Source organism: Salvelinus alpinus, chromosome 23 (genome assembly GCF_045679555.1).
Source record: "Salvelinus alpinus chromosome 23, SLU_Salpinus.1, whole genome shotgun sequence".
NCBI lineage: Eukaryota > Metazoa > Chordata > Actinopteri > Salmoniformes > Salmonidae > Salvelinus > Salvelinus alpinus.
This window is the reverse complement of record NC_092108.1, coordinates 37,414,392-37,440,649: the sequence shown is the minus strand read 5'-3', so window position 1 is coordinate 37,440,649 and position 26,258 is coordinate 37,414,392. Positions and strand designations below refer to the sequence as shown.

The 26,258-nt window shown below is 44.0% G+C and overlaps 1 protein-coding gene across 4 annotated transcripts in view; it reads left to right on the top strand.

Annotated features, from left to right (window-relative positions):
• Window positions 1–26,258, top strand: part of LOC139550906 (ephrin type-B receptor 1-like) — a 324,253-nt gene that overhangs the window by 229,225 nt on the left and 68,770 nt on the right. For all 4 annotated transcript variants that reach the window (XM_071362160.1, XM_071362162.1, XM_071362161.1 and 1 more), the window contains one exon: window positions 14,649–14,773. In XM_071362160.1, coding sequence (XP_071218261.1) covers window positions 14,649–14,773 — 125 coding nt within the window. The remainder of the gene's footprint in view (window positions 1–14,648; window positions 14,774–26,258) is intronic.

The window sequence follows — 26,258 nt, the reverse complement described above, 5'->3', positions numbered from 1 at the left end:
TTCATTGATTGTTGATATCATAATTCATCCCACGTTGCTCAGCACTGGGAAACACAACATAATGTCTGCATTTCTGACTCCTGGCCTGTTGCTTCTCCTTTCACAATGTGAGCTGGAGAGAGGTCATTGTGCTAAACCGTGAATACGTGAGGGGGTGGCAGCTGACTCCAGCTGTACGAGAACTCACAAAGTGACATATTGAAACTGTCTCTCTTCTATCGTATTATCGCCCTATTTTCTCGTATGAAAGCAGAGGCCTGCTATATAATTGAGTGTGTTGAGGGATTGGGGGATTTTTCCCTTTGAAAACATGGTGAAGTTCAAAACCCCAACCCAAGACATGGCATGTTAGGATCTGTGGTGAGACCAGCACATCCCTCCCTTTGCCCTATTTCTGCACCCTTTGTAGTTCCCCAGTTTTATTTACACATCAAACCCTTTGAAACTTTAATTTTTTGGGAAAATGCTGGTTTGCATTTTGCTCCAAGACAACATTACAGAATTGTTTGCTTCTTAAGCTTCAGTAAAAAGCCTAAAGTAAATGAATCTATCTACGACAAACAGCAAATACGATTTTTATATAACGTCCTTTCTACTTGATATCTTGAAGGTTGAGACAGCGTTGAGACAGCGTTGAGCCAGTGTTGTGGCTTATCAGATATCTTTGCTGGTTATCTTTCCGGTCTTCTTTTTGAATAACTCGACTTGACTCGGCCTCTCCCTTCACGACTGACTGAGAACAGTCTATAAAGCCACAGCCTAAAACATTCATGCTGTATTGAACACATCCCTGAAAAAAAAACGACCAAATACAATCCTGGGCGAAATAGCTGGAAGTTGTTTTAATAAGGCAGAACAGGGCCAGTATTTACAAAGTATCACAGAGAGTAGAAGCGTGATCAAGAATCAAGTCCCTCCTCTTATTCGTTTTGATTTAAAAGACGAAACTGATCTTATTATCTGTGATTCTTGGTGAATACTGGCCCATGCCAGTTTCTCTGCTGTTTGCTGTCTTGGCAGCAGTGCCGTAGCTGTTACAGAACAGGCAGTGAGACAAGACGGGTTTGGGTGTTTAGTACTACATAATGACCAAGCAGACAACTCTTCTGTCCAAGACATTAGCCCACGATTAGGGCAGCGTGAACCAAGCCAGAGAGTTGGACGGCAGCCTCCTCATCTCTCTCCTTCACCCTCTTTCTCTCCTTTTCTTATGTTGGAAGGCTCTTGCTCTCAAAGGCTCTCGAGTCTCTCGCTCTCTCCAAGTCCTGTGCGATTTTAATTTTTTTTCTCTCTCTCCTATTCGTCCTTTCTCTTGCATCCCTCCTTCCCTCCCTTCTATTTCTCTGGCCTTGTGATGGAATGTGAATTCAGCCACTGGAAATGACAGCTTTGGGAAATTTTGTCTGCCCGGTCCTTTTCCTACAGTGTTCTTCATGCTCCTGTGGAGTTCCATCATGTACATAGTGACACTTATCAAGGGACCTCGAGCACAAAGTATTGACCAAGTGGAACATTTAAATGAGACTTGTTTCATTTTTCTGTGTTTGCTGTTATAAGAGACCTCAAGAGTGTCTGCCAAATATGTGGAGTGTATTTGTGTATGGAGTGTTGTTGTGTATTTGGTTTTTGAGTGGTCATTTTGTGTGTGTGTACCATGTTACAGTTTTGATTGTATACAGCGTCTTTTCTGGGATTTTCTGTGTTATAAACATTGGGTATTTTTGGTACGTGTTACTCCACCGTAACAGCATGGTTGAAAGCAGAGCTATGGCGCTATGGAAATGTAAAAGTTGTGAACCCTCCAGTTTGTGGATTTTGCTGAGCGTAGGTGAATCTGCTTTTTTTTTAGCTACAGTGCATTCGGAAAGTATTCAGACCCCTTGCCTTTTTGCACATATTGTTACGGTACAGCCTTAGTCTAAAACAGATTAATAATACTCTTTGGGCTAGGTGTCCCTCTAGTGGGATAGAAGCCGACAACATCCGGTGAAATTGGAGGGCCCGCAATTCAAATAAATATTTGTAATATTAAACATTCATGAACATACAAGTGTCTCATATAATTTAAAAGTCTAACTTCTTGTTAATCCAACTGCGTTGTCAGATTTCAAAAAGGCTTTACGGCGAAAGCATACCATGCGATTATCTGAGGACAGCACCCCACATCAACATATTTTTCAACCAGCCCAGGCTTCACAAAATCACAAATAGCGATTAAATAAATCACTTACCTTTGAAGATCTTCCTCTGTTTGCAATCCCAGGGGTCCCAGCTACAACATGAATGGTTGTTTTGTTCAATAAAATCCTTCTTTATATCCCAAAAAGTCAGTTTAGTTGGCGCCATTGATTTCAGTAATCCACTCGTTCAACATGCAGACAAAGGAGTCCAAAAAGCTACTAGTAAACTTCGTCCAAACAAGTCAATCGACGTTTCTATTTAATCCTCAGGTAGTCTAAAATGTAAATAAACTATAATATTTCACATGGAAAGTACTATGTTCAATAGGTAAGGAAAATTCATATGCGCGCGCCTTCTCCCTTGCACGCCGAAAGACTGATTTGGTCCAGGTGCTCTCCCAACAAAAACTCAAAATACTTTTTCTTTTTACAAAAAAGAAGCCTCAATCAATGAATAAACACTGTTGCCATCTAGTGGAAGCCATGGGAATTTCAATTTGGGTGACGGACATATGGGTTTCCAATAGGTTTCCATAATAAGACCCTGGGAGCTGAAAAAACTAAATACTGGTCTGGATTTTCTTCGGGTTTTCGCCTTCCATATCAATTCTGTTATAGTCTCAGACATTATTTTAACAGTTTTAGAAACTTCAGAGTGTTTTCTATCCAATGCTATTATATGCATATCCTGGCTTCTGGGCCTGAGTAACAGGGAGTTTACTATGGGCACGTCAGTCAGGCGGAAATTCAGGATACTGCCCCCTAGCCCTAAGAAAAATCCTAATCAATCTACATACAATATCCCATAATGACAAAATGAAAACAGCTTTTTAGACATTTTTGCGAATAAAAAACTGAAATACCTATTTACATAAGTATTCAGACCCTTTGCTATGAGACTTGAGCTCAGGTTCATCCTGTTGTCATTGATCATCCTTGAGATGTTTCTACAACTTGATTGGAGTCCACCTCTGGTAAATTCAATTGATTGGACATGATTTGGAAAGACACACACCATTCTATATCAGGTCCCATTATATGAGGTCCCACGGTTAACAGTGCATGTCAGAGCAAAAACCAAGCCATGAGGTTGAAGGAATTGTCCGTAGAGCTTCGATACTGGATTATGTTGAGGATCAGATCTGGGGAAGGGTACAAAACATGTCTGCAGCATTGAAGGTCCCCAAGAACACAGTGGCCTCTATCATTCTTAAATGGAAGAAGTTTGGAACCACCAAGACTCCAGCCAAACCGCCCGGCCAAACTGAGCAATCGGGGGAGCAGGGCTTTGGTCAGAGAGGTGACCAAGAACCCGGGGGTCACTCTGACAGAGGTCCAGAGTTCCTCTGTGCAGGTGGGAAAACCTTCCAGAAGGACATGCTTCTCTGCAGCACTCCACAAATCAGGCCTTTATGGTAGAGTGGCCAGACGGAAGCCACTCCTCAGTAAAAGGCACCTAAAGGTCTCTGACCATGAAAAACAAGATTCTCTGGTCTGATGAAACCAAGATTGAACTCTTTGGCCTGAATGCCAAGCGTCACGTCTGGAGGAAACCTGGCACCATCCCTACGATGAAGCATGGTGGTGGCAGCATCATGCTGTGGGGATGTTTTTCAGCGGCAGGGACTGTGAGACTAGTCAAGATCCGGGGAAAGAGGATCTGCAGAGAAGAATGGGAGAAACTCTCCAAATACAGGTGTGCCAAGCTTGTAGCGTCATACCCAAATAGACTCAAGTCTGTAATCGCTGTCAAAGGTGCTTCAACAAAGTAATGAGTAAAGGGTCTGAATACTTACTGTATGTAAATGTGATATTTCAGATTTTAATTTTTAATACATTTTCAAAAATGTCTGAGAACCTGCTTTTGCTTTGTCATTATAGGGTATTGTGTGTAGATTGATGAGGGGAGAATTTAAAAATACAAACATTTTTTTAGAATAAGACTGTAACGTATCAAAATGTGGAAAAAGTCAAGGGTACTGAATACTTTCCGAATGCACTTTATATATATTTTAGACATTCTCAAACTATACAACCTCCCCATTCCTCGTTTCTGGAATCGAAACTCCAGTGTTTAATCGCAACAACCTCCAAGAAAATAACATCAGATAGTGAAGAAGGGAGCACTCTCTCTCTCTGGCTCATGGTCGTTTAAGTTGTGGTGGCTGACAGTGAAGTAAAGGGAAATTAGGAGGTAAATAGCTCTGATTATTAGGGTAGCCTAATGGCTTCTGACTGTCCCATGTTTGAATGGCTAAATATGCCCTACTTGTCAGATAGATGTTGGGAAGCATTGTGTGATCCCGGGCTCTGGGTAAAAAGGTGACTGGCTGTAATTGGCTCTGCCCATGCCCAGCCCTAGGGGACTCTTTGTGGCTAGGTAATTGCGGCGCTGTTGCTTCTGACTTGAGGGGTTTCATAACAGGCAATAAGGATATGGATGTGGATATGAACTTTCGTTGATGAGATGGATCGAAGGATCTGAGGATAATTTGGGGAGAACTTAACTTTGTTAAGGCAGTCTGAGAGTGGGAGTCTGGGGAAAGTTATTCTTCTTCTTACCATGTGCAAACTGGACTGAATGCCAAAAACAGTTAAAAAGGACACAAAGGTGTTGGCAATCTGTTAATCCTCTCAACATTATCATTGGACTCTCAAAGTTCTCATTGGGCTCTCAAAACTGCAATATTCTTTGCTTTTCTGAAACATGGCTCTCGGACAAGAAACCCCCCATGACTATCCAACTCGATGGATTCTCCATTCAGCGGGCGGACAGGACAGTGGAGTCGGGAAATTGAGGAGGGATGGGTTTACCTCTACACCAACTCCAACTGGTCTGCTAACTCCAGCGCTGTGGAAGTGTCAACTCTGTTCACCCGTCTTGGAATACCTGATGGTCAAATGCAGACTCTTCTACCTCCCGATGGAGTTTTCAGCTGTTATCGTGACTGTTGTATACATTCCATGTCAGGATAATAAAAATTACAATCTGGCACTTAACGAACTATAAACATGGCTATAAACAAGCAGGAAAACCTACATCCAGAGGCTGCTTTTCTGGTTGCCGGCGATTTTAATTCCGCGTCACTAAGGCACGTGATGCCCAACTTCCATCAACACGCCTCCAACGCCACTAGGGACAATAAAGTCCTACACCATTGTTATTCTACCCACAAGCAAGCATACAAGGCCATCTCCCTCGTCCGCCATTCGGTAAATCGGATCACGACTCCGTATTTTTTCTTTCTGTTTACAAGCAGAAACTCATTATCAAATATCATGCTACAGGACTGCTTTGCCAGCGCTGATTGGAATATGTTTTGAGACTCCGCCGATAACATTGACGAGTTAACCACCTCCGTCACCGGCTTCATTAGAAAATGTATCTGCGATGTTGTCTCCAGGGTGAGGGTTCGCTGCTTCCCCAATCAAAAACCCTGGATTAACACCAAGGTTGGAGCTAAACTAAAGGAAAGGGCTACCGCACACAGAGCCATCGTAGACAACCCTGGGGCTACGGCCGAAGCCAGGAATAATTCCTGCTATGACATCCGCAGAGTCATCAAACGAGCAAAAGGACGATATAGGAATAAGGTGGAATCATACTACACAGGCTCTGACACACACCGTATGTGGCAGGGGATACAGTCCATTACAAAGGAAGACCCAACTGTGATCTGCCTAACAATGCCTCTCTACCAGACGAACTTAAATGCATTTAATGCACGTTTTGACAACAACAACATCGTGCCGGGTGTGAGGGCCGTCACTGACCCAGATGATTTGGTGACCTCACTTTCAGAGGCCGACATGAAAAAAGTTTTTAATCAGGTCAACACCTGCAAGGCCGCGGGGCCCAACGGTATTCCAGGGCGAGTTCTCAGAGCATGCTGTCAGGCATATTCAATCTGCATACCGCTCCAACAGATCCATAGATGAAGCAATCTCAATTGCTCTGCACACTGCCCTCATTTACCTAAATAAGAGGAATACCTATGTGAGAATGCTGTTCATTGACTACAGCTTAGCATTTAACACCATTGTCCACTCCAACCTCGTCACCAAGCTTTGGACTGGGTCTGGACACCTCCCTCTGCAACTGGATCCTGGACTTCCTGACGGGCCAACCCCAGGTGGTGAGGGTAGGCAACATCAACTTCTCCGCACAGACCCTCAACCCAGGGGCCCACAGGGGTGTGTGCTTAGTACCCTCCTCTACTCCCTGTTCACCCACGACTGCATGGCCACGCATGACTCCAACACCATCATCAAGTTTGCTGACGACACATTATGGTAGGCCTGATTACCGGTACTGATGAGTCAGCTTACAGTGACCTGGCAGTGTGGTGCCAGAACAACAACCTCTCCCTCAACGTCAGTAAGACCAAGGAGCTGATCGTGGACTACAGGAAACAGGGGGACACCATGGAACGTGAAGCTCTCGACCCGCGAGCACTTCCCCATCCACATCGACAGGGACACAGTGGAGCAGGTCGAGAGCTTCAAGTTCCTTGGTGTCCAAATCACTGAAGACCTAAAATGGTCCAAACAGCACATCTTCTCCCTCAGGAGGTTGAAAAAGTTTGTGGGCCCTCAAATCCTCAAAAAGTTCTACAGCTGTGCCATTGAGAGCATTTTGACAGGCTGCATCACTGCCTGGTATGTCAATAGCACCACCCTCGATTGCATGGTGCTGCCTAGGGTGGTGCGGACAGCCCAGTACATCACTGGGGTCAAGCTCCCTGCCATCCAGGACATCTACTGTATATCAGGAGGTGTGGTAGGAAGGCCCAGAAAATCGTTAAAGACTCCAACCACCCAAGCCAAAGAATATTCTCTCTGCTTCCACACGGCAAACGATACCAGTGCATCAAGTTTGGCACCAACAGGCTCTTGAACAGCTTCTATACCCAAGCAACAAAATAGCTGCACGTACTATCTGAGTTAACCTTGTATCCTCATTGACCTCATTGACCTATTTTTGTCTCTATGCACACTTACAGGGCCCTAGATACTCATACACACACTCCATCTGCTCACTCACACATAATATGCACATACAGTACCAGTCAAAAGTTTGGACACACCTACTCATTAATGGGTTTTTCTTTATTTTTACTATTTTCTACATTGTAGAATAACAGTAAAGACATCCTTTTTCGGCATTCTCTCAACCAGCTTCACCTTGAATGCTTTTCCAAAACTCTTGAAGGAGTTCCCACATATGCTTAGCACTTGTTGGCTGCTTTTCCTTCACTCTGCGGTCCAACTCATCCCAAACCATCTCAATTGGTTTGAGGTCGGGTGATTGTGGTGGCCAGGTCATCTGATGCAGCACTCCATCACTCTCCTTCTTGGTCAAATAGCCCTTACACAGCCAGGAAGTGTGTTTTGGGTCACTGTCGGGTTGAAAAATAAATGATAGTCCCACTAAGCACAAACCAGATGGGATGGCGTATCGCTGCAGAATGCTGTGGTAGCCATGCTTGTTAAGTGTGCCTTGAATGCTAAATAAATCACAGACAGTGTCATCAGCAAAGCACCATCACACCTCCTCCTCCATGCTTCACGGTGGGAACCACACATGCAGAGATCATCCGTTCACCTACTCTGCGTCTCACAAAGACACAGCGGTTGGAACCAAACATCTCAAATTTGGACTCATCAGACCAAAGGACAGATTTCCACTGGTCTAATGTCCATTGCTGGTGTTTCTTGGCCCAAGCAAGTCTCTTCTTCTTATTGGTGTCCTTTAGTAGTGGTTTCTTTGCAGCAATTCGACCATGAAGGCCTGATTCATGCAGTCTCCTCTGAATAGTTGATGTTGAGATGTGTCTGTTACTTGAACTCTGTGAAGCATTTATTTGGGCTGCAATCTGAGGTGCAGTTAACTCTAATGTACTTATCCTCTGCAGCAGAGGTAACTCTGAGTCTTCCATTCCTGTGACGGTCCTCATGAGAGACAGTTTCATCATAGCGCTTGATGGTTTTTGCGACTGCACTTGAAGGAACTTTCAAAGTTCTTGAAATTTTCCAGATTGACTGACCTACATGTCAGTAATGATGGCCTGTCATTTCTCTTTGCTTATTTGAGCTGTTCCTGACATAATATGAAATTGATCTTGGCTATCTTCTGTTTTTCACCCCTACCTTGTCACAACAGAACTGTTTGGCTCAAACGCATTAAAGAAGGAAAGAAATTCCACAAATGAACTTTTAACAAGGCACACCTGTTAATTGAAATGCATTCCAGGTGACCACCTGGAGAGAATGCCAAGAGTGTGCAAAGCTGTCATCAAGGCAAAGGGTGGCTACTTTGAATATTTCAAATTCTTTAACACTTTTTGGTTACTGTTATTTCAAAGTTTTGATGTCTTCACTATTATTCTACAATGTAGAAAATAGTCAAAATAGAGAAAAACCCCGGAATGAGTAGGTGTGTCCCAACTTTTTACTGCTACTGTACATTTATACTAACTCTACACACACGCTCACCCACTCACATACAAGGTGCTGCTACTCTGTTTATTTTATATCCTGTTGCCTAGTCACCTTACCCCTGTACATACTATATATACTGTACCTCTGTCACTCCAGTATCCCTGCACACTGTTAATATGGTATTGGAACTGACCCTGTATATAGTATACTTACTTACTATGTTCTTCATATTTCTACTTATTTCTCATGTGTTTTGTTCTAGTATTGCATTGTTATTGATTATGGAATTGTTGGGTTTTGAGTTGGCAAGAATGGCATTTCACTGTACTTGTGCATGTGACATTAGAACTTGAAACTTGTGTTTTATACGGAAGATTGTAAGATCGGCGGAGAAATTGAGGAGCGGTAGGGCGGAAGACGAGAGCGAGCGGGGCAACGTACAACGTGTTAGAGAGTTGGAGACGAGGTGTGTAGAAGAGAGACGGAGAGAGAGTTAGACGAAAGAAGGATATAGGGGGAGCGATTGGTAGAGGAGAGGAGGACAGTCCGTGAGATGCAGAGATGATTCCTGTGGGAATCAGTGCAGAGGTCATTAAACTGTCCTAGGTCCCTGTGTGTGTCTGGAATGAAAGTCTGATCAATACTCTGATTCACAGCCTGCACTAAACTGGACACACACACACACACACACTTCTCAGGTTATTTACTACCCTCTCTCTACAGCCCTGGTTTGGTCATTTTGATCTCTGTATAGTCAAAAGCTGCCATCTCCCATTTGATGTCTTTTTGGGGAACATTATGCTTTAATTCACTTAGGAGCACACCGTGTGCAGACCTGAGGGTTGTGTGGTAAATGTTAAATGTCCATTAAGATAGGTTAATGCATACTAGGGTCATTACAGTCAAGAACCAGACGATGTTTAAAAACCTCCAGAAAATGTAGGAAATTAGGTAACAGAATGTCCTCAACAGCCTCCTTCTCTCCCGCCAACCTTCCATCCCTCCATCCAGGACACTTAACCTATGAACAGCTGAATGACACCTCTCAGAGAGAGACTTTTCTTCCCTCTTTTGCTGCTTTTCACGGCCTATCTTTTTCTCCTGACTTGCACAACTCTGTAACCTGAGGCAAGTTCAACAAGGCTTTTGTTTGCGGCGAACATGTTGCCAGAGTAAGAATTTCAGTTGAACGATTTGAATGAACATTCCAAAATGTTACGGTGAAACATCAAACATTTCGTTTTTGTAAGGGTTACTGTCTCTTTTTAGCGACAATATTCAAAATGAACATGACTTCCTCCTAAATATAGTAGAATGTCTACATGGCTACTTGATTATTTTTAGCGGCAGTTTAGATCTGAAACAGACACTTACGTTCTCAGACTTTTAGCTAGTGTTAGTGAACGGTAGCGGGCTAACACACAAAAAATGAATATGTTAGCTTATGTTAGCCAAAGTTCGCAAGCTATTTCCCTTGTTGAACGCACCTCTAGATTCTGTGCCAACTGCCAAACCAGTCACCAACCTGAGAATCCCTCTTATCTAAACACTCCTCCTCCCATTCCATTCTACTTCTCAGCAACTGTTTTTAGAAGTACTCCCAAAATCCAAACATCTCCATCTATTCCATCTTGCAGCCTTCTTTGGGCATGTGGAAACCGGCGAAACCCCAACTTCATGAAAACAGTCTGCGGCTCAGCGGGATTCTAGATACAAAGAGATAGAAGTAGTCAGAGCCAAATCCAAACAACCAAAACATACCAAAGGGATTTGAGCCTTTGACATGACTAAAACCAGAGGGATGTGAGGCATGTTTGGATCCCTACTCATTATGTTTTGTGTTTACAAGCTTTGAATGCCTTGAGTGTCTCCATGTGTTGTTGGTGTACATGGGTTGGTTTAGAGTAGGAACAGATGAAGACACAATCATAGGCTGTAAAAAAAAAATACAAAATGAAAATGCATTATCCCTTGTATGTATTGAATAGATTGCTCATTAATTTCTTCGTTCTATTATTAGTACGTCCATTGGTTATTTCATCCATCCATTCATTAATTCATTCTTTCTTTCAGTCAGTCAGTCAGTCAATAAATAATTGGAGTATGATAGTGTGCAACTTTCTTAATTATTTTTTACATGGGTTGTTGCTTTTCTCACTGCCTCAATTCACAGAACTTGACTGACTATAAGAGGGCAGAGAGGAGCTGGTTGTCCAACCATTTCATCATCCTCTTAAGGGCTGGCTCAGGTTGTCATTCTGCTTCATTTAATGCTAGTTTATCATACATGTTGTAGCTTGTCCCTTGAATCCAGAAACTGGCAGCTAGCTGCAGGCGATCGGAGGAGAATGGCTCTGAATGCTACTGAACTCCTCAAACCTTAAAATGTCTTCATCTAGTGGCTGAAGTACAACAGAGAAAGAGGAATCGCGTAAACCAAAAGACTAGTTGCCTTCCTTCATTACTTTCAGTCTTTGCCACTAAATCTCTCCTCTGGCCACAGTAAAATATGTGATTGTGAGAAGGTTCTAAGCAAACCCACCACACTTAAAGACAATCCCGTGCTCTAGGTAACTCTAGAAATTCCAGGACTTGACGCTTTCAAAAAGGCACCAAGAATGCCCGTTTACATCTACAGTACATTTCAACAGTGGTGTCACCAATGGCATCACCGGAGTGATTTAAAAAAAAAATGGCTAAATGGTTCCCTGAAAGAAACTCATAGAAACAGAACACAGAAAGGGACAGGACAGAATAAAACAGAACAGATCAGAACAGATCAGAACAGCACAGAGCAAAGCAGAACTGCCACATCCCTATGATCTGTGAGAGGGGTCCATTACCATGTAGTCACGACAGAGCAGCCCCTCTGAGCTATTGCTAATGGGGAGGCAGTGGTTAACCAGCATGCCTAGGAGGGAGAGAAAGTGAGCGAGGGAGAGCAAGAGACTGTGAGACTGTGGTGAGACTGTGGTGCTGTCTCAGTCTTAAAGGAAAAACCAGAATTAGATTGTTCTATGTGATGAAATGGGCCTTGGGCCTTTGGTCATCTTACCAATTATCAGGACTTTTCCGACCAATCGTCAAACTGGGAATCAGTCAAGCACATCAGAAGCGTCCAGCTGGGAATTGAGGGATGAAAGTCCTGTGGAATTTGGATTCCGGAATGTGAAATGTATTAAGCTTATCCCGGGAAAATCACAATGAGGGAGTTGATGCAGAGGGAGAATGGGAACAGGTCACCCAAAACTATTCAAGTTATGTTCTGGGGGTTTGGTGAAAATGAATGAGCTTTCGTTCCCTTTTGTAAAAGATGTGTAATGGTTCTGTGCTATAGTGTGTAGGTATAGACTCGTAAGATGTGTAATGGCTCTGTGCTATAGTGTGTAGGTATAGACTCGTAAGATGTGTAATGGCTCTGTGCTATAGTGTGTAGGTATAGACCCGTAAGATGTGTAATGGCTCTGTGCTATAGTGTGTAGGTATAGACTCGTAAGATGTGTAATGGCTCTGTGCTATAGTGTGTAGGTATAGACTCGTAAGATGTGTAATGTGATGGTCTTGTGTTAGAGTAGCAGTTTGCAGATAAAAAAAACCTCTCTCTCACATTCTCTCTCTCTCTCTCTCACATTCTCACATTCTCTCTCTCTCTCACATTCTCTCTCTCTCTCACATTCTCTCTCTCACATTCTCTCTCTCACATTCTCTCTCTCTCTCTCTCTCTCTCTCTCTCTCTCTCTCTCTCTCTCTCTCTCTCTCTCTCTCTCTCTCTCTCTCTCTCTCTCTCTCTCTCTCTCTCTCTCTCTCTCTCTCTCTCTCTCTCTCTCTCTCTCTCTCTCTCTCTCTCTCTCTCTCTCTCTCTCTCTCTCTCTCTCTCTCTCTAGCAGCACTGAGAGGCTTGACATTGATTAATGCTAAGCCGAGTGCTGCATTAAAAGCTGGGGACAGCCAGTTGGGCCAGATAAAAGTGGAACAGAGGAGCGAGGGAAGGGTGGAGGGATGGGTGGAGGAGAGAAGTGCAGGGCACAGCCACCAATCACTGTCAGCGCTGGTGTCCCCTGGTAACGGTGGGGACGGCATGGCTTCAGCGGGCCTGACCCTTGACCTCCAGCCAGGTACAGACGCAGCAGTACTGATAGAAACACAGGCTCATTACATACAGGGCACTAACACACATCTGTGTTCGCAAACACACACACACCCACACACAGGCCTTTAGAAACGAGGACTTGGCAAATGTTTTATCCATGACTTGCAGAAGTGCCACTATTATTTAATTGGGACTTTTAGGCAATCATTGAGACGTGATGTGAAACTATGTAGAATCACAAATGCCTGCCTGGTTTTAATATAATTGGCCAAACTGTGTCTGTCTGGCTAGATACAGTCTGGGTCTTAGGCTGCGGCTCAAATGGCACACTATTTCCTATAGAATGTACTATTTTCTATCAGAGCCTATGGGCCGTGGTCAACAGTAGTGCATGTAGGGAATAGGGAGCTCTTTTGGACTCACCTTTAGTCTGTTCTGGAACACACACTCCCCTCCGCTACCCCCTTTCTACTGTAAGCTCAGAATGCAGGGAAGGCAGCAGCAGCATTGGTGCCTACTGGGGCTGCCAGGGCCGGTAATTGATAATGCGGCCCAGCAGAGCTCTGTGCACTGGAGCGTTAGGCAGCCAGAGAGGAGCGAGGAGGCTTATCCACACCAAGTTGAGGCCTGGATAGGATGAGAGTGCGTGGGCTGGAACGCTAGAGGGAAGCAGGTGGGGTGGAGGTGAGTGTCTGGGGGTTACTTGGGGATTTTGGGAGCTGAAATGTGAAGAAAGTCCGGTGTGTTTTAGGAAAGTCTGCATGTGTTTATGTGTTTGGGAGGCAGGGGCAGAGTAGTGTGGGTGGTAGAATGTGCATAGTAGTGTGGGTGGTAGAATGTGCATAGTAGTGTGAGTGGTAGAATGTGCATAGTAGTGTGGGTGGTAGAATGTGCATAGTAGTGTGGGTGGTAGAATGTGCATAGTAGTGTGGGTGGTAGAATGTGCATAGTAGTGTGGTTGGTAGAATGTGCATAGTAGTGTGGGTGGTAGAATGTGCATAGTAGTATGGGTGGTAGAATGTGCATAGTAGTGTGGGTGGTAGAATGTGCATAGTAGTGTGGGTGATAGAATGTGCATAGTAGTGTGGGTGGTTTTCAACAAAAGTAAATGCGTGTAGACATATCTGTGTGTGTCTATCAGTAGTTTTAAGGGTCATAATACATGAGCCTCCATCTCCCAGACTTCCACATCTCTGGAATGGATACTGTAAAAGATAAGCAAAGAGAGATTCCCTTCCCATATACTGGGGGGTAATGTATTATTCTATATACTGGGGGGTAATGTATTATTCCCGGTCAATCACTGCTAAACGCTGGCCTTTGCCGCTCGCCGTCTCCGCCCCACCCACCCCTTGCCAGCCTAGGAAGACAGGAACGAGGAATGATGATAGAGGGATGATAGCGCGGAGGACAAAAACGAAGGAATGAGCTGGAAATTCCTGGGGTGTTGGGTTAATTCACAGCCCATATGTGTGTGCTCAGGTGTGCTGTGTCTGAATGAAAGAGAGAGCAGAGTGGGAGAGCAGAGTGGGAGAGCAGAGGAGAATAGGCCCACACTGTGCACCCAGGCCGAAAGCATCACAAAGAGATGGGATGGAGTTTTCTTCCAATGGGCAGTTTCTAGGTCTTTCTGCCTCATTAGGTAGTGCTTTTATTCAGACCCAGCGCAGATTGTTGCCTTGTTGTGTTGGAGACGGACACAGAGAGAGAGAAATGGGGATTTTGAAGAGTGAGGACGTTTTAAAAGATGTGCTAGCTGCTCCACGACAGCTCTGACTGATGGTTCTTACCGGCATGACTTTTGTCTGCGAATTTTGAATGTGTTACATTGTGTTTTTAGTAGCTTTCAATGCTACTTTCTTGCATCGTTCAGGCTATTACAAGGCACAGAGGCAATTTTGTTAATCTCAGTTTCACTTCCTGTTTCCTGTTTGCAGCCCCATCCATCGTACCCATCATGCACCAGGTGAGCTCCACCATGAAGAGCTTCACATTGTCATGGCCACAGCCTGAACAGCCCAACGGAATCATCCTGGACTACGAGCTACGCTTCTACGAGAAGGTAGGCTGGTTGTGCGTGGGTGTGTGTCTGCATGTGTGTGTGTGTATAAGCGCACGTCTGCTCAAGAGCATGTTCATCTGCGTACACAATGTGTGTGTGTGTGTGTGTGTGTGTGTGTGTGTGTGTGTGTGTGTGTGCGTGCGTGCGTGCGTGCGTGCGTGCGTGCGTGCGTGCGTGCGTGTGTGTGTATCTGTGCATTTATCGATTTAAAAGAAACCCAACAGAAGTTTCTCTTGTGTTCCGAAGCGAAACCCCCAAACTCCCTTGGCTGATGATATGTCATCTCAGTTCCACCTCCAGTCCATCTCTCCTTCCCCCTGCTGTTTGGTTACCCTGCCTTCCCCGTCTGATGAAGTGAATACCTTGACATCCCCCCTCCCCTCACCAGTCCCACTGCGGTAATGCTATGCGCCTGGTGGGGCTAGCATCGACCCGTCTGCTACCATCTACTCCTACACAGTGGAACCTTCTTTAATAACCTATGAGAGCTGCCCAGAGTGTCTACAGAACAGGCATTATTGACCTATAGGCTTTTCCTCGGTCTACAGGAATAATGAAATAGAGCCCAGAATAGACTAGAGCCTAGAGGACACTTAAGGTGGTCCATAGTTTGGTGGGTTGGCTGGATGCAGGTTGTAGCCTTTGAAATGTGTTCATTGGTGTTACATTTGTTAGATAAAATATTTTTATCTGTATGTTGAGGGTTATCAAAGCAGATAGAATCCATATACACTGCTCAAAAAAATAAAGGGAACACTAAAATAACACATCCTAGATCTGAATGAATGAAACATTCTTATTAAATACGTTTTTCTTTACATAGTTGAATGTGCTGACTACAAAATCACACAAAAATTATCAATGGAAATCAAATTTATCAACCCATGGAGGTCTGGATTTGGAGTCACACTCAAAATTAAAGTGGAAAACCACACTACAGGCTGATCCAACGTTGATGTAATGTCCTTAAAACAAGTCAAGATGAGGCTCAGTAGTGTGTGTGGCCTCCACGTGCCTGTATGACCTCCCTACAACGCCTGGGCATGCTCCTGATGAGGTGGCGGATGGTCTCCTGAGGGATCTCCTCCCAGACCTGGACTAAAGCATCCGCCAACTCCTGGACAGTCTGTGGTGCAACGTGGCGTTGGTGGATGGAGCGAGACATGTTGTCCCAGATGTGCTCAATTGGATTCAGGTCTGGGGAACGGGCGGGCCAGTCCATAGCATCAATGCCTTCCTCTTGCAGGAACTGCTGACACACTCCAGCCACATGAGGTCTAGCATTGTCTTGCATTAGAAAGAACCCAGGGCCAACCGCACCAGCATATGGTCTCACAAGGGGTCTGAGGATCTCATCTCGGTACCTAATGGCAGTCAGGCTACCTCTGGCGAGCACATGGAGGGCTGTGCGGCCCCCCAAAGAAATGCCACCCCACACCATGACTGACCCACCGCCTAACCGGTCATGCTGGAGGATGTTGCAGGCAGCAGAACGTTCTCCACGGCGTCTCCAGACTCTGTCACGTCTGTCACATGTGCGTGTGAACCTGCTTTCATCTGTGAAGAGCACAGGGTGCCAGTGGCGAATTTGCCAATCTTGGTGTTCTCTGGCAAATGTCAAACGTCCTGCACGGTGTTGGGCTGTAAGCACAACCCCCACCTGTGGACGTCGGGCCCTCATACCACCCTCATGGAGTCTGTTTCTGTCCGTTTGAGCAGACACATGCACATTTATGGCCTGCTGGAGGTCATTTTGCAGTGCTCTGGCAGTGCTCCTCCTAATCCTCCTTGCACAAAGGCGGAGGTAGCGGTCCTGCTGCTGGGTTGATGCCCTCCTACGGCCTCCTCCACGTCTCCTGATGTACTGGCCTGTCTCCTGGTAGCGCCTCCATGCTCTGGACACTACGCTGACAGACACAGCAAACCTTCTTGCCACAGCTCGCATTGATGTGCCATACTGGATGAGCTGCACTACCTGAACCACTTGTGTGGGTTGTAGACTCCGTCTCATGCTACCACTAGAGTGAAAGCACCGCCAGCATTCAAAAGTGACCAAAACATCAGCCAGGAAGCATAGGAACTGAGAAGTGGTCTGTGGTCAATACCTGCAGAACCACTCCTTTATTGGGGGTGTCTTGCTAATTGCCTATAATTTCCACCTGTTGTCTATTCCATTTGCACAACAGCATGTGAAATGCATTGTCAATCAGTGTTGCTTCCTAAGTGGACAGTTTGATTTCACAGAAGTGTGATTGACTTGGAGTTACATTGTGTTGTTTAAGTGTTCCCTTTATTTTTTTGAGCAGTGTAATATGTATTTATTTACAAAGGTGCAGTATGTCATTGCGAACAAGGCTCCTTCTCAATAACAACCTGAAATGATCTACATGATAGTCCACGTCCATGGTGCAACGTGGCGTTGGTGGATGGAGCGAGACATGTTGTCCCAGATGTGCTCAATTGGATTCAGGTCTGGGGAACGGGCGGGCCTGTCCATAGCATCAATGCCTTCCTCTTGCAGGAACTGCTGACACACTCCAGCCACATGAGGTCTAGCATTGTCTTGCATTAGAAAGAACCCAGGGCCAACCGCACCAGCATATGGTCTCACAAGGGGTCTGAGGATCTCATCTCGGTACCTAATGGCAGTCAGGCTACCTCTGGCGAGCACATGGAGGGCTGTGCGGCCCCCCAAAGAAATGCCACCCCACACCATGACTGACCCACCGCCTAACCGGTCATGCTGGAGGATGTTGCAGGCAGCAGAACGTTCTCCACGGCGTCTCCAGACTCTGTCACGTCTGTCACATGTGCGTGTGAACCTGCTTTCATCTGTGAAGAGCACAGGGTGCCAGTGGCGAATTTGCCAATCTTGGTGTTCTCTGGCAAATGTCAAACGTCCTGCACGGTGTTGGGCTGTAAGCACAACCCCCACCTGTGGACGTCGGGCCCTCATACCACCCTCATGGAGTCTGTTTCTGTCCGTTTGAGCAGACACATGCACATTTGTGGCCTGCTGGAGGTCATTTTGCAGTGCTCTGGCAGTGCTCCTCCTAATCCTCCTTGCACAAAGGCGGAGGTAGCGGTCCTGCTGCTGGGTTGATGCCCTCCTACGGCCTCCTCCACGTCTCCTGATGTACTGGCCTGTCTCCTGGTAGCGCCTCCATGCTCTGGACACTACGCTGACAGACACAGCAAACCTTCTTGCCACAGCTCGCATTGATGTGCCATACTGGATGAGCTGCACTACCTGAACCACTTGTGTGGGTTGTAGACTCCGTCTCATGCTACCACTAGAGTGAAAGCACCGCCAGCATTCAAAAGTGACCAAAACATCAGCCAGGAAGCATAGGAACTGAGAAGTGGTCTGTGGTCAATACCTGCAGAACCACTCCTTTATTGGGGGTGTCTTGCTAATTGCCTATAATTTCCACCTGTTGTCTATTCCATTTGCACAACAGCATGTGAAATGCATTGTCAATCAGTGTTGCTTCCTAAGTGGACAGTTTGATTTCACAGAAGTGTGATTGACTTGGAGTTACATTGTGTTGTTTAAGTGTTCCCTTTATTTTTTTGAGCAGTGTAATATGTATTTATTTACAAAGGTGCAGTATGTCATTGCGAACAAGGCTCCTTCTCAATAACAACCTGAAATGATCTACATTCCCTGTTATGCCAGACTTGAAGTCATGGTCACATACAATTTTGTTCATTAGTCCTTGGAAAACTTTCTACGCCACATTTTAGAAAGCATCCTCTAGCTCCACTTTGCTGCATGGGTCATGAACCAGAATCCAATAGGGCCCCTGTGAAACCTTATCGCTTCACAGCTTAGTGTCATGCAAATACCGCTCATACAACCTGCTGTGTGCTCATAAATATTGATGTCATAATCCTACTGATGTCTTTGTAGCGTGTCCTTCCAGACAAATAGACCCGGGCTGCATTATTCACATATTGATTAATTAATGAAGATAAGGTTGCTAATTGCATAGGGGAAAGCAGGTGAGGGTTACTTAGAGGGCACTTTCTTCTGCTCTGTCTGTCGGTCTGTGGTTCTCTCTCTCTCTCTCTCTCTCTCTCTCTCTCTCTAGCTATATGATCAGGTGAGAGATGTACCTTATGACCCTGTGTGTGACAGCGTGATTGCTTGGTCGCATACTGTGTGCGTGTGTATATGATTGCCCGGTGACATACTGTGCTGCAGAGATTAAATTCCCACCTCGGTGGTCTCTCTGTGATACACTGTATTTTAGATGCTTTGATCCTGACAGGGCGCAACATTGGCCCTAAACACAGTCATCCTCCAACACTAGGACTGGGACATTAACTGTCATGCAAATAACTTCCTGGCTCACTGTAATTGGCCGTTAATTAACATAAACATGTTTAGCAAATCAAGTCAAATCAAATTTGATAGCATCTCCGGCTTCCATGCGTAGCCCACTGGTGCGGACCTTTGGAACATCTACATTTAAAAAAGCAAAATAAATCTATTTAATATAGCCTACACCATCACAATAAATCCATTATTTATTTTAGATAGGTCTAAAGAAACATTATTATATGAAGAAAATGTAGTCTATTTCAGAATAACAGAATAGCATATTCTGAGTCACCCTGATCTGACTATGCCATATGGCTGTGGGCTACAGTACACTAGTTCCAACTCTGTTACAGGGGTCCTATTTGGGCACTTTAGTTTTGATACAAACCTAATCAAAACATACAATGCATTCGGAAAGTATTCAGACCCCTTGACTTTTGCCTCATTTTGTTACATTACAGCCTTCAATCTACCCCATGATGACAAAGGAAAAACAGGTTTTTAGAAATTGTTGCAAAATTATTACAAATAAAACACTGAAATATCACATTAAATAAGTATTCAGACCCTTTCTTAATTTATTCTTGTCTTTACATATACTAAGTAATATATGTGTGAAATTAGTTTTGATTTAGAATGGGCCATTATCATGCACCTGTCAGAACAGGGGCAGGGGAAAATAATACATATCATCTATGCACTCAAGTAGCGAATGGAGGACGCTTTTCCCTTGGTCCATTTTCATGCCAGTCAGGTAGGCTACTCCTGTTGTAAAGCAAAGCAATGTGCTAAATATTAGGTCAGTTGAGAAAAAAATATTGTAGGCCTAGCCTGTAGAAAGCTGATGGGATCCTCCTATTTTTAATAGAGGCCATCAAAACTCTGTTTTTTTACGCAATTGCATAGCATAGCCAATAGAAATGTTCTGCAGCATGGGCTTATAGGAAAACGTATTTCATTCCATGCATCAACCTGCTGTGAGGAGCTGTCTCTCGCTGCGCAACAGGTGATTCTATTCTGCTCAAACTCTAAATGCCAGGACTAAAGGTTAGGGGTTAGGGAAAATAAGATGTTGAACGGAAATACATTTTTGGTCCCCACGAGGATAGAAAAACATAACGTGTGTGTGTGTGAGCGTGCGTGCATCTGAATGCGTGCGTGCGAATTAGAATTTGGCATGTGAGTAGTTTTCTACTGCACATCAATAACAGTGCATGTTTCATTGACATCTGAATATATAGCGACCCCGCCACTTAACCTCTAACGAGCCTCAACCCCGGATCCGGGATCACCTCCCACCCCCCCCCCCACACTGATTAGCATCGCTAGCATAGCGTCACAATTAAATAGTAGCATCTAAATATCATTAAATCACAAGTCCAAGACACCTAATGAAAGATACAGATCTTGTGAATAAAGCCACCATTTCAGATTTTTAAAATGTTTTACAGGGAAGACACAATATGTAAATCTATTAGCTAAACACGTTAGCAAAATACACAATTTCTTTGTCCACCATTTTTTCTCTCCACCAGTAGCTATCACCAATTCGGCTAAACTAAGATATTGATAGCCACTAACCAAGAAAAAACCTCATCAGATGACAGTCTGATAACATATTTATGGTATAGGATAGGTTTTGTTAGAAAATGTGCATATTTCAGGTATAAATCATAGTTTGCCATTGCAGCCACCATCACAAATCTCACCAAAGCGACTAGAATTACTACAGAGAGCAACGTGTATTACCAATTTACTCATCATAAAACATTTCTTAAAAATAGACAAAGCATAGCATTGGAAAGACACAGATCTTGTGAATTCAGACAATATTTCAGATTTTCTAAGTGTTTTACGGCGAAAACACAATAAATCGTTATATTAGCATACCACATATGCAAACGTTACCCCAGCATGAATTCAAGCTAAAGAGAGCGATATCGTTATCATCGCCAAAATATATTAATTTTTTCACTAACCTTCTCAGAATTCTTCCGATGACACTCCAGTAACATCATTTTACAACATACATATAGAGTTTGTTCGAAAATGTGCATATTTAGCCATAATAAACCGTGGTTATACAATGAAAATAGTAGCAAAACAAGCCTGGAAATGTTGGTCGCCATCTTTTAGTGATCTAGTTTAATCAAAAGCTAATCATATACTTGACTAAAAAATACAGGGTTGACAGGAATCGAAAGACAAATTAGTTCTTAATGCAATCGCTGATTTACATTTTTTAAATTATCCTTACTTTTCAATACAGGTTGCGCCAAGCGAAGCTATACAGAACAAAATGGCGACATAAGCGTTTAACATTTTTCGACAGAAACACGATTTATCATCATAAATTGTTCTTACTGTGAGCTGTTCTTCCATCAGAATCTTGGGCAAAGAATCCTTTCTTGGGTCTAATCGTCTTTTGGTCGAAAGCTGTCCTCTTGCCATGTGGAAATGCCCACTAACGTTCGGCATGAACTGGAAACGTGCCCAGCTGTTCAAAGTGCCTCAGAAATAAATGGGTCAAAATCGCACTAAACGGATATAAATTGCTATAAAACGGTTTAAATTAACTACCTTATGATGTTTTTAACACCTCTAACGAGTAAAAACATGACCAGAGAAATATTACTGGCTAAACAAACGCTTGGAAAGAGGCGAGTCCGACGTCCTCCGTGCGCAACGCGCAGGCAGCAAAGGGATGCTACTTCTGGTATTTGCTCTTTTATGCAGCCCCTGATTGCGCAATCGACTCCATTCAAAGCGTCATCACGTACTGACATCCAGGGGAAGACGTAAGACGTGTCTGTTTCTCCATAGCATTTACAGGGACCTTTAAACTGACTCCAGATCAGGGGCCAGGATGTCTGAAATCTGACTCCCTATCATGAAAAGTGCTGTAGATTGAGTTCTGTACCACTCAGAGACAAAATTCCAATGGCTATAGAAACTAGAGAGTGTTTTCTATCCAATAATAACAATAATATGCATATTGTACGAGCAAGAATTTATTAGGAAGCCGTTTAATCTGTTGAGCAAATTATGCTAATGCGAAACAGCACCCCCTATAGTGGCAAGAAGTATATACCCTGAGCCATAGAGATTGACTATGATTATCCCCAAGGTAAACTTGACGTAATCTCAATGGAGAAATCCATGCAATTCTGCATAACTTCTACTTACTCCACTATGAATTCTCCAAATAATAATAATAAAAGTAATAATAATAATAATAATAATAATTGATTGGATTTATATAGCGCTTTTATAGCAACTGAGGTACTCAAAGCTCTATAGATAGTAGGGGTAAACTCACCTCATTCACCATCAATGTGTAGCACCCACCTGGGTGATGCACAGCATCCATTTTTGAGCCAGAACGCTCACCACACATCAGCTATCAGGTGGAGAGGTGAGGAGGGATATATGCCTGCTATAGCAGGAGGGACTTGTGTACAGTCGTAAAGTGATGATGTGGTCCTTTAGAGATAAAAAACAATTACAGAGGGGTGTCTAGCTACTGGCTCTGTGTCTATAACACACTCCCCTGCACATGGCCGCTCTCACTGTCTTGCTCGCACCGCAGGAAACTTATAGCCTAGATAATGCAGCCATTAAAACCTGGGGTTTTTGATCGAATTTATCAAAATGGCCTCATGGGCCGTCCCTCCTGGTCTCTCAGATCATCTACATTTACATTACATTTAAGTCATTTAGCAGACGCTCTTATCCAGAGCGACTTACAAATTGGTGCATTCACCTTATGATATCCAGTGGAACAACCACTTTACAATAGTGCATCTAACTCTTTTAAGGGGGGGGGGGTTAGAAGGATTACTTTATCCTATCCTAGGTATTCCTTAAAGAGGTGGGGTTTCAGGTGTCTCCGGAAGGTGGTGATTGACTCCGCTGACCTGGCGTCGTGAGGGAGTTTGTTCCACCATTGGGGTGCCAGAGCAGCGAACAGTTTTGACTGGGCTGAGCGGGAACTGTACTTCCTCAGAGGTAGGGAGGCGAGCAGGCCAGAGGTGGATGAACGCAGTGCCCTTGTTTGGGTGTAGGGCCTGATCAGAGCCTGATCATCTCTTTATGAGCCGGTGATATTAGTATTTTATGTGTCATGCAGTTATGGAGCGGTGGATGATTGTTTCAATGGACTTTCAAGCTACGCTAGTTGCACAGTCAGCTCGTCTTCAAACGCAGGGGAGAGAAGAATTTCACAACATAAGTCATATGCACGTCGTCTTCCCACACAGATCGGTTATACAGTAATGTGTTGTTTTACTAGACTAATAGTGGAGCTCATAGTTTCACTTTTCTGTTGGAAGGACACTAAAGTGCTCATTGTACAATCTAAAGGACACCAAAGTGTCCATTGTACGAGTTAAAGAGATCCCATACAGACTTAGAACTCACGATCTCCCGAGTTGTCAACGTACCTCGGACTAGACCAGGTGTTTGTGAGAGAGGAGAGGAGGAATTGGGACACAAAGAGACAATTAGGAGAAGGGGAACTGAAAATAGGTATCCGGTGCTCAAAAGTCTTTAGGCTTTCCACCAAACAGGCCACTATCCCCCTCTCACTCCAGAGTAAGTGGTCCTTGAATCGTGTAGTTTGGCAAGCAAGTAGAAATGAATTAAAGGTCTATACAGAAAAAGTGGAATCTCATCCCCTCTCTTTCATTTCTGGTCTTTTCTTTTTTTTTTTTCCTAAAGTTTGGGGCGGTAGGAACTAAATTGGAGTAGCGAAGGTCAGGGCCTCCATTAAGACTAGAGTGAAGAGCAGGGACACTCTTAAACTGGCTCAGGTTACCAGGTTACTGAGGTGTGTGTGTCTGTGTCTGTGTGTACAGTGCATTCAGAAAGTATTCAGAGCCCTTGACTTTTTCCACATTTACTTACGTTACCGCCTTATTCTAAAATGATTCCTCATCAACCTACACACAACATCCCATAATAACAAAGAGAAAACAGGTTAGAATAAGGCTGTAACGTAACAAAATGTTGAAAAAGGGAAGGGGTCTGAATACTTTCCGAATGCACTGTATGTCTCTCTGTGTGTGTGTGTGTGTGTGTGTGTGTGTGTGTGTGTGTGTGTGTGTGTGTGTGTGTGTGTGTGTGTGTGTGTGTGTGTGTGTGTGTGTGTGTGTGTGTGTGTGTGTGTGTGCAAAGTTGTCACTCTTGACAACTATAATTCCCATTGCACTCAATGCACAATCAGTGAGTTGTCAAAAGGAACACCAACTAAGTTTATATCATTCATTTAGTCTCTCAGTTGGCCTTCAGTGAAATATCCTAGTATTATCCAAAGCTCAGTATGCACACAGACATGTCATGATTTATAATGGGAACTTTTGAAAAGCTGGATTTTGATTCAAATCCCTGGCTCCCTTCGCTGTGTAATACATTTTTCCCTTTCAGACTTTTTTGTATTTCTTTCTTCTCTCTTTCTCTCTCTTTCAGCAGCTCTCGCTCTTCTCCTCTCTCTATGTCTTTTGTCTGTGCCCCACCCAGCTCTTCTGAGCCCAGACAGTATCCTCAGGTGAGCTGTAGAGACATAGAGAGCTAAGCCCTCAGAGTGTTTGCTGATGTCAGAAAGAAAACGAGGAAAAACAAACTAAACGAGTCAAGGTTGCCCATTGTTGTTCATCCTAAATCCCCCAACTTTAATTTATTTTCTAGATAAAGATGTTTTCTATTTATTTTAAATTGTATATTTTCCCCAATCCTGAGAGAGTTGTGCAGAGCTTTTGAGCTCCCCCAGTGAGTGATCTGTGTTAGTTGTGTGTATGTGTGTGGGTGTGTATGTTTGAGCATATGCGTGTTTGTGCACATGTTTGCCATGCATTTCTAAGTGTGCGTGCTTGCATGTAGGCTACACTAAGTGATATAAGTGTAGCATGCTGCTAATGGTTAGCTAGCAATACTGTGATCAAGGCATGGTTTCCCTTTCGAGAGTGGCATTTGCTTGTGTCTTTATAGTGGGCGTGTGAAAGCAGCTGTACAGCCACTCTCCCACAGTTAATATGCAGTGTAAGTGGCTATCTTAGATGAAGGCAGTGGAATGGTTGAAAGGAGATAGCATGCATAGTAATACTTCTTAACAGCAGGTCAAGAAAAGTATAATAATGTGTATAGTACCATTATGCTATGCTTAAGGGAATCCTTTTGTAAAGGACTAGCAGTTAGGCTGTTTTAAAACTGTATTTGCTACATGTAATAATGCAGATACTTAATATGATTTAAAATGCCCTTTAATATAAGCTTCTAGAGGGTTATTTGAATTCATAATGAATATGGTAATTACTTGCTTATGGTCTAGGAATGTAAGGGATGGTGCCTCAAGGAATGACATTGCTTATTGATGGTATTGTTTCCTTACACTTTTCATTCACGTCAGTAGCATTACAAAGAATAAATATGTATATAGTATCTCTAGAAATATATGTTTTTGTTGTAAAGGAAATTATGTCCCCCTTTACCAATATTATACCTTCTATGTATCGTTAACCATGTAGTTAGTATGTGGGGGCGGCTCGTGTGTGTGTGCGTGTCTGTGTGTGCGTGTACGTATGTGTTTGTGATATGTGAAGTGGACACATGGTCCCACACCAGGTCTGTCTCTCTGCCAGGTGACCATACTGTCCTTTGTTAGGAGGTTGGCACATGCCACCAGGGTGGGGGTGTGGGGAGCTACACACACACACATGGACACACACACACACACACACACACACACACACACACATACACACACACACACACACACACACACACGTACGTATGCCACGGTCCATAGTTTAAACAGGCACCAGAAGCTGGCTCAGCTTATCTGGTAGTAGGCAGCAGTAGTAGAGATTCACTTCGGGGGTTGGGGTTGTTCTGTCCAATGGCGTGTATGTAAACGTACTGGTGCAGTCCACTCCAGTTCTATTGCTCTGACAGTCTATAAGGCATAGATTCCCCTTGTATTGTTTCATTCCAAGGCAGTGCACAAAGGCTGAAATCATCAACCATGACAGCAGACATCAAAATGGTGTATTGAAACAAATTAAAGACAAATTGTTTAAGGCTTGAGGAGAGGAGGCCCGCCTTCTTATTTGTGTTAGTTGGGGGGAAAACACTGCCTAGGGAACTGCAGCCTTCAGCCAAGAG